Below are 19,140 nucleotides of genomic sequence, written 5' to 3'. Positions count from 1 at the left end.
GAAGAATGGGGACTGTAGGTAGAAGGTTTAATGTGAAATGTAAAAGTATCAGAGGTGTGGTGATGAGCATGATAATCTTTTGGCAGAAATGTTTGGCTGTGAAACACGCTTGTTCATGAAAAATACGATGGTAACGATAAGAATGAATGATACTATGAAATGTGACACTTATATTCCTAGTAAAAGACTTCAACGACTGAAATAATTTAAGTAATGACTGAAGTAGTTATTTTCGGGGTCTTTCCACATGTGATAACAAAATATCCTGGTTCGAGAAAATGCATAGGTTTAAGGTGTACGTGTTCGATGGATATTTAGAATATTCAAATCTGCATATGTATGTAAATGTTTGATATGATTTTTCTTGCGATTTAAAATTCTGTTTCTCGTCTCTTTCTCCACTTATTTTCCATCCCCTTAACCCTCCAACCTGATTATTGTTTCTACTTGTTTTCTCGGCGCGGGAATGGGGAGAGGTGAGTCACACGCTTCGTGGGGACCGCGGGAAGAAGCTTAGTCAAGTAAGAGAATTAAAAGCTGGGATTCAAAAATTAATGAAAAATATATTTCTAGAAATGTGATGGAGATTCAATGGAGTTCAATTCCAGAGACAAAACGCTAATGATTAGCATTCGGTAAGAAAAAATAAGGTAAACAAGTAATGGGNAATGTGATGGAGATTCAATGGAGTTCAATTCCAGAGACAAAACGCAAATGATTAGCATTCCGTAAGAAAAAATAAGGTAAACAAGTAATGGGAAAAAAAATGAAAAATGATTCACCATTTTGTTTTCCCACAAATCATCCAATAATTCAATCTACAAATATGTTGATTCTATTAATAAATACAATAAATACAAAATTAAACGAAAATTTTCGTTTTTTTTTTACGTTCTATGAGAAAAAACATCGATTTTTTTTTCAAATATCGCCCATCCCTAGTGGCGATGGAGTGTCGAGAAAAGAAAATGCGAGGGAATAACACGTTCAATACTCGAGGGGAGAGAGGGTGGGTTACGAGGAGAATAAATTCGAGGACACACAAAAATCCAGCGAATAATATTCGAGAAGAAAAATATACGAGAGGAATAAAGCGAGCGAGAGTATTATGACGTAATATAATGAACGGATGAGTGTATCGGGCAAGCCGGCTACCTGACGTAGTCAAAACAAACCCGCAACGGTAAGCCACATACAATGGGTTTGGAATTCGGCGAATTAGGGAGGAGGTGAGAGAAATAACGCTCTAATTTCAGCGCCTGGCCCCACGTTGGGCGCCCATGTGACCTTATCGTTATTTTAATTAGACTATTTCCTGAATTGAGGAGGAGTAAAATAAAGAAATAGATCAAATAAGGGGTTAAATTCAAATGATAAGATATATTCTATGAACTTTACAAATAATGGATCCTCAGAAGACGTCAAAAAGGCCTTTTGCTCTGATCTAGGAAAGTGGGGGAGGCCAGGCTACTTTAGTACACGTCAAAAAGGGATGAATCTAAATTGTGAAAAATGGGGGAGTATCTAGAGGTGTTGAGAGAAGTAATCAAAAGAGATAACTAAATGGGATAATTTACTGAGGGACAAAAAGGAGAGTGTGCGCTCACCGTTGGGGGGTATGAAGGGTAATATTGTGGGGGCAAGAGGGAAAATGAGGGAGGTAACTCGTACTCACGACAGGACTTCACTCTGGCGAATACGTGGGAATTCCACCGGCGCCTTGCACTCCTTCAAAATACCAGGGCGTTTTCCTGGGGAGCCTCCTTTCCACCTCGAGGTTTCCTGGGCACCAATACTAGAGCGGGGATGGGCTCGATGTATTAAAAATTCTCTTTTTATCTGCCAAATAACTTCCGGGTGAATTTTACTGTATTCACTATTTACTACTTTCGGGGCACGTGGCGACTCACGGGGCAGCTGATGCACGAGTGACGGTCTTTTCTTTTCCTTCGCGATTCGTGGGGGTTCGTCAGGTGTCGATGTCCTTCGGTTTTTAATTCGGGAGCAATCGGGACCAATCAGCACGGGTGAGTGGTGACGATGACCACAATCCAGGGATGTCTCACAAGGGATTATTGCAGCTGTTGAATATTCGGGGGTCCAGTATGGGGAATTTCCAGGGGGCGATGGCTTCTCCAATTGATCGGGTGGGGCCGGAACTGACGTCTTCCTTCGGCTGATGTCTTCGTGATGTCCAGGGGCGCGGGCAGAGGGGCGATGAGGGGAAAAGCAAAGGAAGAGGTAACCAACGGTGGCGAGAATTGGCGGTTTTAGGCGGCAGTGTGTGTTGGGGAAAAATATGTATAAAAATAATAAAAATTAAATAATGTGCCTCGTCGCAACACGTTCAATTACACGTTCTGTAAATGTAGTTTCACGAAGCACTTTAGTCATTTCAATGTTCACTTTGAATTTTTACATTGTGTACTTCTAATTTGCACTTGCGTAATTCGCAAGTTAACAAGTGTAAATCGGAGATGTCGTGGTGCAACTTGATATGGGTCAGTTGAATATGTGTAATTCACAAGTATATAATTTAGACTTGTGTAATTCGGGCTGATGGAATCATATAAAAATTCTACAAAACTATTATTAATATTCTAACTAACAGTTAATACTAACTATATTGATATTATTAGTTATTATTAATTGACCATTCAGTGATTCATAATAATTACTGAACGGATTAATTATTGAGGTGGTGTTAATGAGGCAGTTATTGGGAAGTATCAAGTAGATTTTAAAACCATTTTTTTAATATTTTTTAAGATTTGTTCATTACAGGAGGTGGCAGAGGAATGCGGAGAATCAGAAGTAGTGTCAGAGGAACTGTTGGACGAACAGTTGTCCAACAGTGATTGCGACAGTTGATGAATAATTACTGCATCGGTTGATTAAGATATATACTAAGACAATCGTACCCCAAATTTAGGCCCTGTGGATTTGTGGAAAAAATTCTAAATAACTTAATTTATTTCATTTTCATAAGTTCTTAACTCTATCCTCACATGTTGTTGATGCAGGTAGCAATAACTGTTTGAATGGAGTAAGAAATTATTTCTTAATCAATTGTTTGAATCAAATAAGAAATGCTTTCACGGAATTTCCACTTCTTAGAGTTGAATATAGCCGAAAATATGTAGTACAAAATTTTATAAAAAATTCACCGTATGTGAAATTGATCAATCTATCACAGATTAGTTTTTGAAAAACATGATAAGAACCGTTTTAACATAAGATAGAAAAATCGCTTGGCGGGTCGGGGGGGGGGGAATAACCCCCGTTTGGCCTATGCCTCGTGTGTTAGAAGCATGCATTTCATTGTATATCATCTCCTAAACTGTTCCAGTATACCTAGTTCGAATTTTTTCAATAGCTAAGGACTATCATAAAAATTGTCTATGAAAAACATGGAAACAATCTTACGAAAAATGTGTTTTGTAGGGATATACTTGAACGAGTTGGCATTAATGAGGCAGACATTGAGAATTATCGAGTAGATTTTAAAACCAATTAAGATTTTTCATTGGTAGAGGGGAGAGGTCGGATTCATAGAATTTTTATTTCGGAGAATGATTATTTTAGGAATAATTAACCCATTATTAACTCATTATTATTAACATAATTAACTCAATAACTAACCCATTCACTAATTATTAATCAACTGTTGAAAAGTCCAATCCAACTGTCGGAATGAGGAAATATCCGACACTCGCAACTGTCGGACAAGTATTCGATTGATCCATCAGGAAACAGGAATGCAATGACAAGTCAATTATTAATAACTAATACTATCAATGAAGTTAGCATCAACTGTTGGTTGGGATTTTAATAATAGATTTGTGGGATTTTTATGTTATTCCATTCGTTGGATTACACATGTTGGAATAGGATAATACTGAATTATAGGCTTGTCATGTTCGGAAAGGTAACTAACAAATCAGTGGAAAACCTCCTGTAGAATTCATTTTATTTGAAAACACTGCGTGTGTTAAGCATCAAGTGTTATTCATCGTGTGTTCTTAGTAATTCCGCCAACAAAACATTGTGGCAGTATTAAAGTAAGCCAGTAGTTCTTCATTTATTGGTGGACACATATTAGTAGCTCTACATTTGTTTTTTCCTTGAAATCGTCTACTCCGATCAGTGGACATCATAGTAAAATGAATCTTCTATTAAATACCACTCGTGCTCTCAAATTATCAGTTAATTTCCTCAAAACTCCCGGCATAGAAAAAATTCATATATTTTGCAGAAAATTCCTTCGTGCGGTGCCCTCGAGACTTTCAGCCTGTAGGATTTGATACATCTCGTTCTATGCAATGAAGTTATCGGAAAATAGCCCATGACTAGCATACCGTATTCTGATCGTCCAACATGATTACGCCGGAAATAATCCTCCGGAAATTCCTGATTTGCATCATTAATCGGGGTATTACAAGTGAGAATTGTTCCAGTTATATGATAAATCTCCAGAAATTCCCTCCTAAAATGACTGGATTCCGGGATGAGTCCACTTTTATATGTCAAATACAATTTAACTAATTCCGTGATATTACTTCACTTGAGAAATAATTTTGTTATTTGGATTCGATCAACTGAAATGGTACAATTGATGAAATTAGTGAAATTCGAATGAAGTAATATGTCCTAAAATAATGTAATATGCTTTCGTTCATTTCTTCAATAACAAAACTGGTATGAAATTTAAAAAAAATTCAAAGAATGAGATCATAGCAATAATTGTCTTATGGAAGATGTTCATATACGCGGTGCCTGTTGACCATGTGATTGCTAAACTACGTACGTCCACCTATCTGAATTTCTTTGGCAAACTCGGATTTATCGTATGTACCGTCTACTATTTACACTTAGATATATGGTTATTTTTCATTAATAATATTATAAGAGTTCTTTATATTTCCATGTCAAAATGGACTATAAAGTTGTATCACCATATCGAATCTTAGAAACATCAAAATAATTACTTTCTGGAATTCATTTAGGCGCCCTCTAGACTGATCTCCTACTCAATTCTTCCGCATTACACGGAGAAAAAAATATGAGAAAAATTAGTCGTAATAAGTACGGTAGAATTGGACCATTTCGACGGACTCATAAAGAATCATGTGGCAGGTGTTACGAAATACAGCAATTTTTCATGGTGAATCCGAGAAAACTTCGCAACAAAAATTTCGGTATTGGTATCTGAATTTTTCGAGGTTCATCCAAATTGATTCGTTTGACCATGCTGTCACTATAAGTTTTCTGTTTTTTTTTTTTACGTATACATTGTCTCACTCATATGAGTCTCACCACATTTTATCATGTACTAATATTTTTGTTCATCAGAACATTTGCACTGTAAAAGAAATAGATGAGAACGAAAAATGTCTGCCAGTTATTTTACAAATAGATGTCAAACGAATGAATTCATCGAAAAATGTATTAAAATTTTTTGTAGGAAGCATGAAATTTTCAGTAAAGGCGACCTTCTGATGAATTTCTGTAAATCTCATCCTTTTTCAGATATTCGCGAAATATTTTGCAAATTCTATCTAAACTTAGCTTCTTAGTACTGTCAAGATAAATTATTGATTCTACTGATCGGACTCAACCAATTCAAATGCAATCACCAAAATCAGAGTGAGTTTGATACTACTCAGTGTTGGAATTTTTTTTATGAGTAACTTTCATAATAGTGTAATAACCATATAAACTGTAGCCGAAATGACTGAAATGGAATAAAGTGTACTTGTTATGAACAGGACGTTTCACAATAGTACGCCATAATATATGTTCAGCGTTATACGCAGAATGCTTCCATCATTCAGGCGTAATGGCAGTTGCTTCCATACCCTCAGGCGGAATTCTCATATTACCATTGGTAATGTAGCCATCACCATCGATCTCAGAATCTGTAACATAGCTTTGACTTGTGAAGGATATGCTATTGATATCAGTTATGATATGATGATCACTAAAATCAGCGCAACCATCGATCGGTGGACACCCAAGATCATTGATTAAATTAATATGATTGGGATTGGCGTAATCTGTAGCATATTCCATTGGCGCATTACCACCTGCATATTCACAGACTGAAATATTCTTCATTGTGTATGCAGCTTGTATCTGTTGGGGTGATTGAACAGTTGTGGAACTGTTCGAACCATTAGAGCAGTTTACATGGCCATTAGTCATTATGTAGCCATCAGGAGCCACCTTGACTTTTGATGTCAATAGCTTCTCTAGGGATCTGTAGATGAACATGTAATCATCCTGTTGAATGAAATATGGAGTTATTTTTTCATTTTAGTGGAACTGTATTACCACTAGTCTATTATAGAACAAAAGGAAAATACAGAAAACATAATTATATAAATATTAAAGATTACCTTCGAACGTAAAATCCCGGGTCTCTTCATATATAATAATTTGGAGTGCATATAAATATCAGCAGTCTTTTCAAAATCAAGCTGCTTCATGAGTGTCGTCAGCAAAATGAACAAAGCAGCCTCAATTCCCCCAAATTTATCCACAACAACAATCGGACCATTCTGATATTCTGCCTGAAAATCTCGTATCAAACTGATAAAAGCCTTCGGGTTATCGTTATGCGGCCACAGTCCACCCTGATTAACTGGGCATTGAACAATTTTTACCCTCATTTCGTAGTCTTCCTGAAGTGATCTGATCACCATTTCCCTTAGCACAACACCATTTGCGGTTGTATTAATTCCATACAAATGAACTCGAAAATTATCTGTCTTCAGTTCCTCCCCTTCCTTCGGCCAAAATTCTGGATAATCCTCATCACATTGTGTCAGCATGACAATTGTCTTCGAATTATGATCCCAAAGCATTTGCCAGAATTCATTGATGGTATTTCGGAGCGGATGTTGTGTTATTATGAATTCACGATTTTTATTAAATCCAGGGAACCACGATGCATTGATATAATCACTGCCATCGATCCCAGCTTTTGGAGTTAAGTGTACGCGTGAACTTTCAATTGATACAATCTCAGGATTACGATTTTTATGCGTATTACACTGCTTTGTTGCTGATACTAAATTAAAATCTTTTGGTTTCCAGGATGTAACAAGTTTATACTGCGCCTCCAGACTATTCCAGGGATCAGACTTTGCATTTGTTGGCGATATCATATTTTGTACATATTGAAGTAAATTTTCAACTTCGATATTAGTCTCTCCACTTTCAATTGCCTCCTGCAAGGCATCATGAATAAAGATGTACTGTTCTTCAGTTTGCACTAGGGAGTAGCGCTGTGTGCGTATATACTTGAGGAAGCCGAATATATTAATTTCACCCTTACTCTTCGCTTGTTTCAACATGGCGTCAATTACTATGTACGCACCGGTACGACCAACACCAGCGCTGGAACGAAAATTGGAAATGATTTGAGAAAAATTTTGAAACAAGAAAGATAGTATAAATGAATGTCAGAGATTATCTCATGAATATTTTCGGTACAGAGTGTTTTAGAAGACACTTTTAAATGCCATATTTTATCAAAAAATTGCAATCACAAAGATTTTTGAAAATTATTAATGAGTACATCGGAATCAGAGGGTCAAATAGAAAAGTTCAATATAGGAGTCAAAGAAACGGGCATGATATACTTAAGGGTCAACTGTGAACAGGGAGGACAATCATCAGGATCAAGGTAGGAAGGCAAGCAGGTAATTCAATTTTTTCCGATTTGCTTCTCTCAGTCGACCCCGCTGATAATATGCTACTTGAGATTATCTGACCTCCCTCTATTATCGAACACTTACGAGTTCCGAATGGCGTTTGTCCCTCGAAAGGCATGCTTCTTGCGGTGTTTGATCTTCGTAAGGTACGGAGCTGTCCGTATTACGAAAGACGATTTTCATCTATTTTAGACCACCCCCCCTCCTCCAGCATATAAGAAATTGTAAGAGTTAGTGAAGTGAGATGAAAAGTTGATGATGTGACAGAATTTGATCCGAGTTCCGAAGGATCATGACTCGCGAGACTCGTACATTGCAAGGGTCATATATCGCCGGGGTCGAACGTCGTGTATGTCATACTTCATAAAAGTCATGTATTGGGGTAGGGAACTCACACAGGGTTTCTCATAGCGTGGGACCAAAGGAAATTGCGAATAACTTGAATACAGTTCAAGGTAAATAATGGTTTTTTTTTTTATTGTATCAAAAGCATCTGGCCGTTCATAATACAATCTCGTCCAAGTGTTGGCGATCACTTATACTACAGAACTGTACTCGACATTCGAAACTGGTATAAATGCCCTGTATTGAGTTTTCATCAATACCTTGGAGAGCACCGCTAATTTCGTCTTGCAACTTTTCCATCGTCGTCATATGTTTTTTCTAGCATTTTTCCTTGAGAAAAGCTCACAGACAAAAATTACACGGATTTATGTCAGGACTGCCAGGTGGCAATTCCATTCCTGCATGGGTGTACTTGGGGTAACCTAAACCTAACATACAACCGTAAATGGTGAAAAGTATTTCAACAACTCCAGTAGTCTTATGCGAGATGGCAACATCTTGGATAAAACAAGTGTTCTTGAGTGATTTATTTTTCCGTGCCCAAGGAACGAGCTTCTTCTACAAGAACTCTCAGTCAATATCATTATTGATTATTCGACTTTCGCGGAATACAAGAAAAATACCCTTCATGATAATTGCGGCTCATGTGATGACGTTTTAGGGTGTAGAAACTTTGTTTCGACGCAGTCCTTCAAAAGCGAAATTTTTCACTTGTGAGGGGTTTTTGCTGGCGCTGCACCAGCGGAGATCCCAAACTACTTTGAGCTTGCTCTATCGCTCAATAAGTTGGGCGCCAGCCAAACATTTACGGAAAGTCTGACGGAAACCGGTCTCGGATTTGGCGAGGTTGACTATACTGGGAGTAATTCACTCGATCGATCCCCGTCTTTTCAGTCGAGTACTTGCGATAAAGTGCGTTTATCACGGGAATCATCACATGTTCTTTACCGAAGATGTCTCCACTCCTCTAGCGTATTTCTTTTCTAACTTGCGAATGCTTCTCACCCCGCAAGGCGCTAAGCAAAGAGAAGCACATGCGAGGCATGTATCCGGAGACTTGTTCTCAGTAAAAGCAATCTCATCGCGGACCAATACTGGGACTACTCATGGCGGCAAGTGCAATCGGGTCTCCAAGAGTCTGCAGTACTCCCGACCCACGGATCCACGCCAACACCACTTCATTTGCCTCAAGATATGAATCCATGAGAACATGGAATTAAGCCATCTCACGTCGTCGAAGTAAATCATCCATTCTGTATGGGACGCTGACACTTCCCATTCTTTGGCCGCTTCGGATCTTGTTCTTACAATGTACCCAAATTCTCCAACTAAGAAGCAATGCCGCTTACCACCATCGCCGAGCACTTATAATTCATCCGCTCGACTGCAGTGTCTGTCACCGACTGCCTCGACATCTCCTAGAGCCTTCCCCCTCTACTCTGACCATCTCAGCGGCGGTGGGTCATCCGTTACTCCACCACCACCAATCAGCTCGATGGGCGTCGAGGAGGCACTAGTCCTCTCACCTAGCCGTTGGTGCCTAGTCTAAGTCGATAGCGCCTTTGAATCGCCTTGTAGGAATGCCTGTACGTGGGACCTTTTTCCCTAAACACTGCTGGGCGGGTTTCCAAATTTAGCAACAGCGTATGGACAGCCTGATTTTCGGAAGCATGATTTCACCCTAACCACGCCTCTTCGTATTATTTTTATTGGTCTATCCACCTCATGGACGGCTTCCTTAGCCGCCTTTCGATGACACTCCCATCTCTCGCTTAGCATCTTCAGCCGGCGCTAGATGTCACTAGCTACTCTCTCCTATACTCGCGCATTCAAATTGTGGGGTTTGTTCAGGTAAAACAAGTGTAGATGAAGATGTGAGGTGCTTTTTCAGCGCCTTGAAGGCCTCCTGCTGTTCTGTCTCCCAGATCCAGGACTGTTTCGTCTTACTTAGCCGTGTCAAAGATTGCGCTACAGTTACAAAATCTGGTATGAATCATCTATACCAGGAGGCCATTCCTAGAAACCGACGAATCTGTTTGGGCTTCCTGGGTACTTGGAACTCTACGACCGCTGATGTCTTTTCAGGCTCGCCCAGTTAACGTTCTATTCACTACGAAGCCGAGGTACTTGACTTCGGATAGACAGAACACGATTTATACTTTACCCGTGATTTGTTTGTTTATCGAGAACTTTTCTCAGTCCATCCAGGTATTCTTTAAACGTACTTGAAATGATAGTGATATCATCTAAATACACGAAGACGTGGGGATAAATTTCTGGACCAATTATTTAATCCAGTGCTCTCTGGAAGGTTACAGGGGTGTTCGGCAGGCTATACAGCATTCATGCGAACTGAAAGAACCCTCTTCCAGGTACCGTAAAAGCAGTGATCTCTTTCAATTCCTCTGCCAACGGAATCTGCCAATACGCCACGATCGAATCGAGCGTTATGTAATTGGCTTGTCACCATTCGTCAAGGATGCCGGCCATGTTGGCTAGCGGATACGCATCCTTTTTCGTCTCTTCATTTATCAGACGGAAGTCGATATAAAATGAATATTTTCCGCTAGGCTTCTTCGCCATTACGGCTGAGTTATTGCAGTCGCTTGCTGATGATTTTATAATGCCATCTTTGAGCATATTATCAATATCTTTCCACATCACTACTTTCAAGTGATGGGCTGCTAATCTAACTCGTTATCGAATTGGCTCCTTGCCTTTAACATTGATTTTGTGGAGGGCTAATTCGGAAATCGGAGGGAAGCCTCCTTCTATCACTGGAATTTTTTCATCCAGGAGCTGTTGGAGTTGACTGTATTGCTCTTCTCCAGGGGTCTTCAGACCATTGCGTACCGTTATGTAGCAAGCCCTTTCGACTGCTGCAAACTTCAAGGACTCCTCAGGTTTATCTCTGAAGAACCAGGACTGATCAAAGAAATCTATGACCATTTGAGCTTCTTTCAGGAAATCTAATTGCAGTATGAAATCTTTGGATAGTGAGACCATCCAAAGTATTTCCCCTGTGACTGCTCGTCCTCCTAATACCAACGGTGTTTTGGAGGCTTCTTTCACCATTTCCAGTTGGCTATTCGCTATTAAAACTCTTCTGAGTGGAATTCTTCTCACGCTAATCCCTAGTTTGGTCAGCAGCTCGATTCCCGCCTCTCCGGTGAAAGTACGAGATGCTCCCGAGTTCACTAGATCGTGGATCTTTCTCCCGTGGATTTTAATATCCACGTGAAAAGCAAATGTTTTTCCTTCTTTCATCACTTGTTTTACGAACTCCCAATTCGAGTTGTATTCAGACGAGACTAGTTTCAAGGGATCCGTCAGGAATTCTAGAGTGAGTGTATCACTCTTCTTTCCATCTCCGGGTTCGTGCTTCACCGTGTCAGGAGTCCTTTGCTTCCTTTCCACAGTTCTTTCAATATCAGGGTCTGTACTTTTCACTGAGATTGTTTCCATCCCGGCTTCTGGGATGGACTCTGCAGTCTCTGCGATTTCCGAGTTTCGCGGCGACGTAGACGTTGGTGTGTCACTTACGATGCCGGCTCGGCGTTTCCCGGGTTGCATTTCGGGCACTGTGGGAAATACACATTCTTCCTACCACGTACGTAACAGAATACTGTCCTCGGCGCAATGCAGATGCGTCCAGAGTTCACTCTCTGGCCAAAATTGTAACATGTGATGCCAAGCGGGTTCGATTGACTGGCGCTAGGTCTGGCGTAGCCAGCATCCCCACCCCTCCTTGAAGAGGCACCACGTCCTTACAGGGCAAGTGCCACTTCTAGCTCCTAGAAGAAGATATTTTTTTCGTAACTTCTTTCTGTAGGCTCGGAATTCTCTTCTGTTGGAAACAGTGCCTTCAGGGCTGCTCGTTGAGGGGTTTTCTGAGCCTTGGAGCCTTGATGAGCGAAGCTAGGGCACAGTGATTCCTCTGGCTCTCTGGGTGGCTCTAACGCCTTCACTGTCATGTTTGGACTGAGGTTTCAACCGATTCGGTACTTCGGTGACATATTGTGATACATATACATTAGCTTCTATGCTTCTAGCAATTCTGGATCCGTTCGAGCAAAAAGACCCTTTAGATTGGCTACGAACTAAGCCACGGGTCCATTTTTGCCTTGACGACGGCTAGTTATTTCTTCGTGGAGCGCGACCTGATAGTCTAGCTCCCCAAAGTTCTCGCGGAATGCATGACAGACATCCTCATATGAGTACGCTTCAAACTGGCGATACCAGGAGAGTACACTGCCCGGCGGCTTCCTCTTGGAGAGTTTCTCGCGAAATTGTTCTTGGGGAGCCCCTTCTTCAGGAGCTATGTACATCGGCTCTATTCGGTCTCGTAGCGCTTTGTCCAGACGCTGCACCCTGGCTAGTAGCTCAGCTACCGTAGGGGTCGCCTCTGTCACCGTCACCCCAGGTATCTCCCCTGTAGGTATTGTGGTGCCGCCAGCATTCCTGCTCCTTCTTCCACTGTTCTCGCTTCCGGGCGGTCCCCCTGTCTTAGAAGCCAATGGCCGAGTTTCCAGCATCCCAGAGCATTTAATCTGCTCTTCTAGGATTTTGGTGTGGTCTAAGAGAGCCTTCAACGCAGCTTGGCTCACGGTCTCTTCGCCTTTCTCGCTCGGCATTTGTGTTAGGGTAGAGAACTTGTCTTCCCCCAACGTAAAAGGCTCTTTCGGGAGCGGTAACTTCCAATCTTGTTGGATTAATTCTCCGCTTCCCGGACTCCGACTTTGTCTCCCCGTCCGAGGGATTCCCGTCGTCGTCTCTCTGTTCATTCTCTACCTTGGGTCTTGCCCCAGGTTCCTAACGTTACTCCCCCCGGACGTTCCACCACCTGTCCCCGGTGATGGCTTGCCCAGCTTCTCGTCTCTCGAGTCACCAGCCATCTCAGCGTTCGACTCAAGATCGCTCTTCCCAGGTTTCTTAGACTTTTCAATATTCCTGGATCGTTCTTTGCCATCATCGCAACCCGAGTATTTTCTGTTCGAGTCGCAGGTGTATTGCACCTAGTGTCTCTGGACAGAAAGAGGCTTTCTCGCAGCATTTTTTTAAAGCATTTAATAGTCTTCATTGATCGATTTCAGATTCCACGTGTATTTACAGAGGTATTTTTGGTGTGTACTTCGATTTTGATACCTGTCGAAGGACAGCACAAAAACACAATCGCAGCGCGGTTTTTTAGTCGAAGGACTCAACTCAAATTGATTTTTAGTTTATTTATGTTGTATATAAATTGTGACGTGTTATTTTCGTTACAAATCATTTGATAAATTTGTGTAGACCATCACGTGGTTTGTCGGTTATTAGTTTAGACACCACCAGACTTGAAGTCAAACCTTCCAACAACGAGAGCCACTGATGAGAGTGATTAATTTGAATTGGCTCATTTTTGGTATGAATTTTTATGAAACACCCCCACGCTCCATTGATCAGAGGACTTCGGTAGACTTTGAGGGACATCGAGGGAATTTTAGCCACTGTCATATTTCCTGCTGACATCGATGGAATCTGGAGTATCCACTGGGTCACGTAAAACTTCGATAATTAACCGAGAGGCTACGGCGCTGAGTTACAGGAAATTGTGGGATAATGGATGCGAGTCTACGTTAGAGAGGGATAGCACTACCATTTGGGCCTTGCGATGCCGTTGAATTGAGTTGGATCACGTTTTGGACATCGCTTAATTCATTTAATGTAGCCGGCGAGGTGAACTTATGATTTATGAGACGATGATATCATCAACGTGTTTTGTTAATGGGCAGGCGTAAAATTAATAGAGCGCAAGCGTGAGTTTCGGGATCCAATGATAATTCGGGTTTAATAGTTACATTGCGGGGTCCAATAGGATCTATTGCCGCGCAATTGATGGTCGCACTGATACCTGTAATAATTCAAGTGATCACTTCTGTTCTGGTGGTGACAGAATGCGGTTGTTTCGCACGTCTGTCCGATTTTCATAAGACGCCGTTTTGGGGAAGCCATGTTGGAGTTCGGCGTGCCTTTTGTGTCTCTGGTTCATCGGGATTTCGGGATTTATTGGGACATTTGGATCATTGCCATGCAGCCGGGAGTTCTTTGGGCTTTCGAGTCGTTTCGTGTCTGGACTCTGGTGAGCGTGGTGGCTAATTAATTTTGGTTTTGTCAGGGCAGGATCGAGAGATCCTCTCATCTTTGGCGTCTCGGGCGCATGTAGAGTCTTTTTCGAGTTTTGTCTCGCGAGAGACTTTGCATTGGATTTGTATGATTTTAGTTTTGAGATGAGATCTTGTCCGCCAGATAAATAATTTTCCCTTTGAATCGTGAAATTTCCAATTGTTTGAAACTCTCGTTCGTGTTTGTTCGCATTCGCATTTATTTTTGAAAGATTTTCCGTTTAAAATGATTCTCATTGTTGGGGTTACTTTATTTAAGTTATTGTGATATTTGTGAATATTGTGGAATAAATTCTGATCGATGTTGCATTTGGCGGAAAATTCTGAAACGAACGCTTTTGTTGTTGGTGAATTTTTGAAAGACATTGAATTTTAGGAATTTTAGAGGTCTCATGACTTTGGATAGTTTAACTGGCTATTGTCTCGATTAAGTCGCTTGCTCGCCAGTTTTACTCGTAACCGAAATATTTCGTTTTCAATCGTTCTTCTGTATTGTCTTGATTCACATAAATATCTTTCACTTTATTTAGATTCTGATTGTAGACTTCAATTAGCCACTTTTTCGAATTTTGGACTTATCGTGAATTTAGGACTTATTATTTTTTTTTTATCCATGTCAGAATCTTTTATTTTTATTAATGAATGTGATCTTCTATAACTAGTTAGTCTGTTTATTTATTTGAACAATAGAAAACCGAAAAGGGGATGGTTCAATCGATGGATTTGTTTTGTATTGAGTTTTCAGAATTTATTAAATATTATGAATTCCCCGTCAGTTAATTCGTCTTAATTTACGTAACCTAGTCACATCTTTAGTCTAAGCTCTTTCAGTAACCAAACACACATCTCTACGTTTGGAGCTAGTGGGAACCGTGTTGGAGCTTAGGACTCTTTCGTTTTGTTTCCAGTGGTCGTTCTGGTAAAAACGACCTGGCGCTCAACATTCGGCATTTCAGGGGGTTTGGGTGGCAGAGGGCTGCGTAGTGGACCGAGGGTCCGTGATATCCCGAAAATTACGTCACAAAATATATCGGTACTTTTGAAAAAATATATATTTTTTTGGGTAAAATTTTTGTTCAGAAAAACCTCATCAGATTTAGAGGCTCTCTCGGGCTTCTGCAGCCCCTTTTATATCCATTTCTCGAGGATGGAGATCATCCACTGATCTCTATACTAACTGGATGGTCTGTCCTTATGGGCCCAGTACGTCGCAGTTGAGTCGAATTGGAGGCTCACCCAGCGCCCCTATTACCGGGTAGGGTACTAATCAAGACCTCAATGCGCATGCGTCAACATTCTCGTAAAATTGTGGGGATGATAATTTTACCGTTCTTTCATAACCACAAAGTAATTTTTGGAGCATGTATGAATTAGCCTTGCTTTATTTTATTATTTGTTTTCTGCGACGAAGGAACCCGCAAACATAATGGTGCAGTGTGTCTTTTGCCGAAAAAGAAAAAGAGAGGGCATAGTCTTATCATTTCACCAGTAAGTGTACATTGTCTTATTATAGTTATATACTTGAGATCGTTAAAAAGTCAACCTCAACGGAACTTCAACTGATAAAATGCGCAGCACATTAATTTTTTCCAGTATTAATACCGCGAGAGCTTCAAAATGATCGGGTATTTTCCCGATAGCTTCATTGCAAACAAACGAGAGTGTCAAGTTTTGTAGGTTCAAAAATCCCGAGCGGGAAGCACGAGGGATTTTCCTACAAAACTTGACACAATCGTTTGTTTGCAGGGAAGGTTGAGGGAAATGCCCGATGCATTTTGAAGTTCGAGGGGTATTTGGAGGAGTATTTCCTCCATCGGGATTTCGGTCGCTGGAGGGCAGCATTTGATGTCAATGTGGTACAACCTACACTTTCGCATTTCAATTATTTTGTTTATTCTCCTTAGCAACGTGCCGTAGTTTTACCAAATTTTACCGATATAAAACCGTGTAGGTTGTACCACGTGACATCAAATGCGGCCCTCCTATTGGCCGAGATTCCGATGGGGACTCAATTTAAAAATTTAATTCATATATATTGTGATTTTTTCTCTTACAAAAGTTTCTAAACGATGAAAAATTAAAACTAAAGTGGGTACAGAATATGGGTCTGGTAAATTTCATACTGAAGCAGTATAATACATTATACTGTTTACATTTTCCGGAAGAATCTATTGAAATATAATAGATTTGAACAATCTCCAATCCTCAGATTTGCTTTTCGTCTCCAAACACATATGGTACGTCAATGAGATGAACAATGTATATTTTCTTTTACATTTCGTACAGTATTGAAATATGAAGGACATTTCTCAATACTAATGGTAAAATAACCACGCCCTACTCCGCACCATCAGAGCCCCACATGCGCACTAACGCTAAACTTAGTACCCTGTCCGGTAATAGGGGCCCTGAGTGACCCTTCAAATTACCTCAACCGCGCGTCAGGGGACCAGCCATCCAGTTAGTATACAATCCCTACTCCTCGGTCTTCTCTGTCGACGGCGCCCTCTATGTTTGGAGCGTATTTCCGTCACTTCGGCCTTCTGAGGTTCTGGCATGATTCCGATTCCTATGGCGCCATGATTTGACAATCGTTTCCCGGAGTATTTTATCTCAAGAATTCGGCAAAAAAATGAAAAAATTCCATCTCTATTATTTCTCCTGGATTATGGGGATTTCCGATTTTATTTTTACTTTTTTATTTCTTTTTTAACAATCTTGAGTCTGCTGCTGGTTGAAGGGTTTAAGAGGGGGAGGGAATAACTCGAAATTTTTAGCATAAATATTCCCTTTTTTCACTTTTCTTCAAATATTCAATATTCAAAGGCATCGAAGTCCGTTTTCATTGGTTTCTTGTCAAAGTGCAGTTATTTTTACACGAATTACAACATTTATATGCATTACATAGAGTGCAATAAATTCCTAAAATTACATTTATCCGAAGTGTTCGATCAACTAATCTGTTCATCGAGCCTTATGTAGTGCACAGACGGTTGCATTCAGTCACACTTCATAGGGATCTGGAGGCAAAATGTAAGCAAACAATTGATTCCAATCAGTTTCTATGATTTGAGGGATAATTTTTGAATTGATAAAGATTGAAACAAAAAGGAAAAAAAATCAGACCTGGTCACGCGCTTCGCGCGCTCCCTCTTTGGCGTATGACCGGTAGGGGTTTGTGGAATTGGGTGTGACCGATTACGGATCGAACCAATAACTTCCCGACCATTTGTTTTTTCTAATACTCGATTCGCTCGAACGTTCACAGCTGATTGATAGAGTACAGTATATATAAGACAGATTTGAGAGAGTGCGCATGCGTTTACATTAAACCACGGTTGATAATCAAATCGATTAGGATCCTTCTTCATCAACTGCTGACAGTTCGTTTGGCAAAACAGGTTTCTGTAGAGATGTTTCGAATATAATGTGGAAAAAATGAAGAAATTCATAGACGAAATATATTACGTTCGTGTTCACGTTTCAATTCTATCATTCCAAAAGCGAGTGAATTCTCTAGTTTTTTCCCTGCATTTATGCTGATTTTCAGTAATGCTCCGAATTATCATTGCGAATCATTGCTGATTAGTGTTCTCCTCACCTGTCCTCTATCATAATTTTTTCAAAAATCTGTACGACGAAAGTTTCATGATCCATTCCAATAATTCAAGAATGGTAAAGTTAATTGTTCTCATTTAATTCAATCAGTTCTGGTGGTTGAGTAGATACGTGTGACTCAATGAGGGTTGTGAACCAAGGAAGTAAATGGACTCCTGACCCAAAATACTGGAAATTCTATCACAGTACACTTCTTTTCATCTGATTATGTCTCAGTCATATTGATCTTTTCTATTGACTCTTCTTCGCGCTTTCTAATGCATACAATCCCACCTATATTAATTTCACCACATAGTCTTTCTAATTCTGTTTGGTGAATGTGTAGGGTTAGGGTGGATGTGGGATGAAAATGTGGAGAGAGATGTTGGGAAAATTACTTTAGCTGGATTTAAAAAATCACACTTTATTTCTGTGGGATCGAACCACTTGTAAATTATTTTTACACTCTTTGGTATTTTCACTGTTGAATGTCTAATTGCACTGATAATTGTCCTTTCACTTCTAATTCGTTGAGTCACTGAATTTAGACTGAAATTAATCAACAAGGTGATATACTGAACAAAGATATTAAATTTGGAATACTAATTGACTGACTCTACTATATCATCATCGTGACGATACTGAAACACAACTGATGTGACTGACTCTTCCGGGTGCCCGCTAGCCTGTGTCCGTTGATCTGAGGGGTCACGGAGATTTTCGAAGATGGCCGAGTTAGTTGATCATGACCATTATGGAGATTTAAGCTGCATTTCGAACACCCCGGGGGCAATTCATCATCAGGGATGATGAATTAATGGTGATTCTAATCCTGTTGAGCTTCTTCTGCATCATCGTCTGGAGGTTGCTCTGGAGGTGGTGGATCTGATGGCAGTAGGCAAAGCTTGGTGATTGGTCTGTCAAGCTCTGTGTAGATTGTTCTGATGTTTTGTATGATTGGTGATCCATCTGCCTGCCTTGGTACTTCTGCATTTGCGGTTCTTATGGTTGCGACTCTCGTTAGCCCATCTGCTCCTGGGTGTGTCGCAATGACTCGTCCGATTGGCCATTGTGCTGTTGGATAATTTTCGTCGATCATCAGCACCATGTCGCCAACCTTGATGTTCTGTTCTCGATGTGTCCACTTATAGATTGCTTGATAACGTTGAAGACACTCTTTGGCCCACCTGGATCAGAATCGTTGAATTAGCTGCGTTACCAGGTTCCATCTCTGCAGTTTGCTGGGGTTCTTGTCGATGATTGATGGCTCTGGAATCAGTTGAAGAGGCTCACCTATCAGGAAGTGTCCTGGGGTGAGT

General features: G+C 40.5%; 1 protein-coding gene across 2 annotated transcripts in view; it reads right to left on the bottom strand.

Moving 5' to 3' along the window:
* Window positions 1–3,953: 3,953 nt before the first annotated feature.
* Window positions 3,954–19,140, bottom strand: part of LOC107042158 (tyrosine-protein phosphatase 99A-like) — a 351,194-nt gene continuing 336,007 nt past the window's right edge. The window contains exons 6-8 of one of the 2 annotated variants that reach the window (XM_015263071.1): window positions 6,666–7,401; window positions 6,399–6,572; window positions 3,954–6,282 (exon numbers count right to left, since the gene is read on the bottom strand). In XM_015263071.1, coding sequence (XP_015118557.1) covers window positions 5,827–6,282; window positions 6,399–6,572; window positions 6,666–7,401 — 1,366 coding nt within the window. In that variant the 3' untranslated portion in view covers window positions 3,954–5,826. Of the gene's footprint in view, window positions 6,283–6,398; window positions 7,402–19,140 lie in introns of both variants that reach the window. The other variant, XM_015263070.1, reaches the window with a different exon arrangement.

The sequence above is a fragment of the Diachasma alloeum genome, unplaced genomic scaffold, assembly GCF_001412515.2.
Source record: "Diachasma alloeum isolate Michigan unplaced genomic scaffold, Dall2.0 Dall_scaffold_00427, whole genome shotgun sequence".
Lineage (NCBI taxonomy): Eukaryota > Metazoa > Arthropoda > Insecta > Hymenoptera > Braconidae > Diachasma > Diachasma alloeum.
The sequence above is the reverse complement of the archived record's forward strand: the minus strand, read 5'-3'. Positions and strand labels throughout refer to the sequence as shown.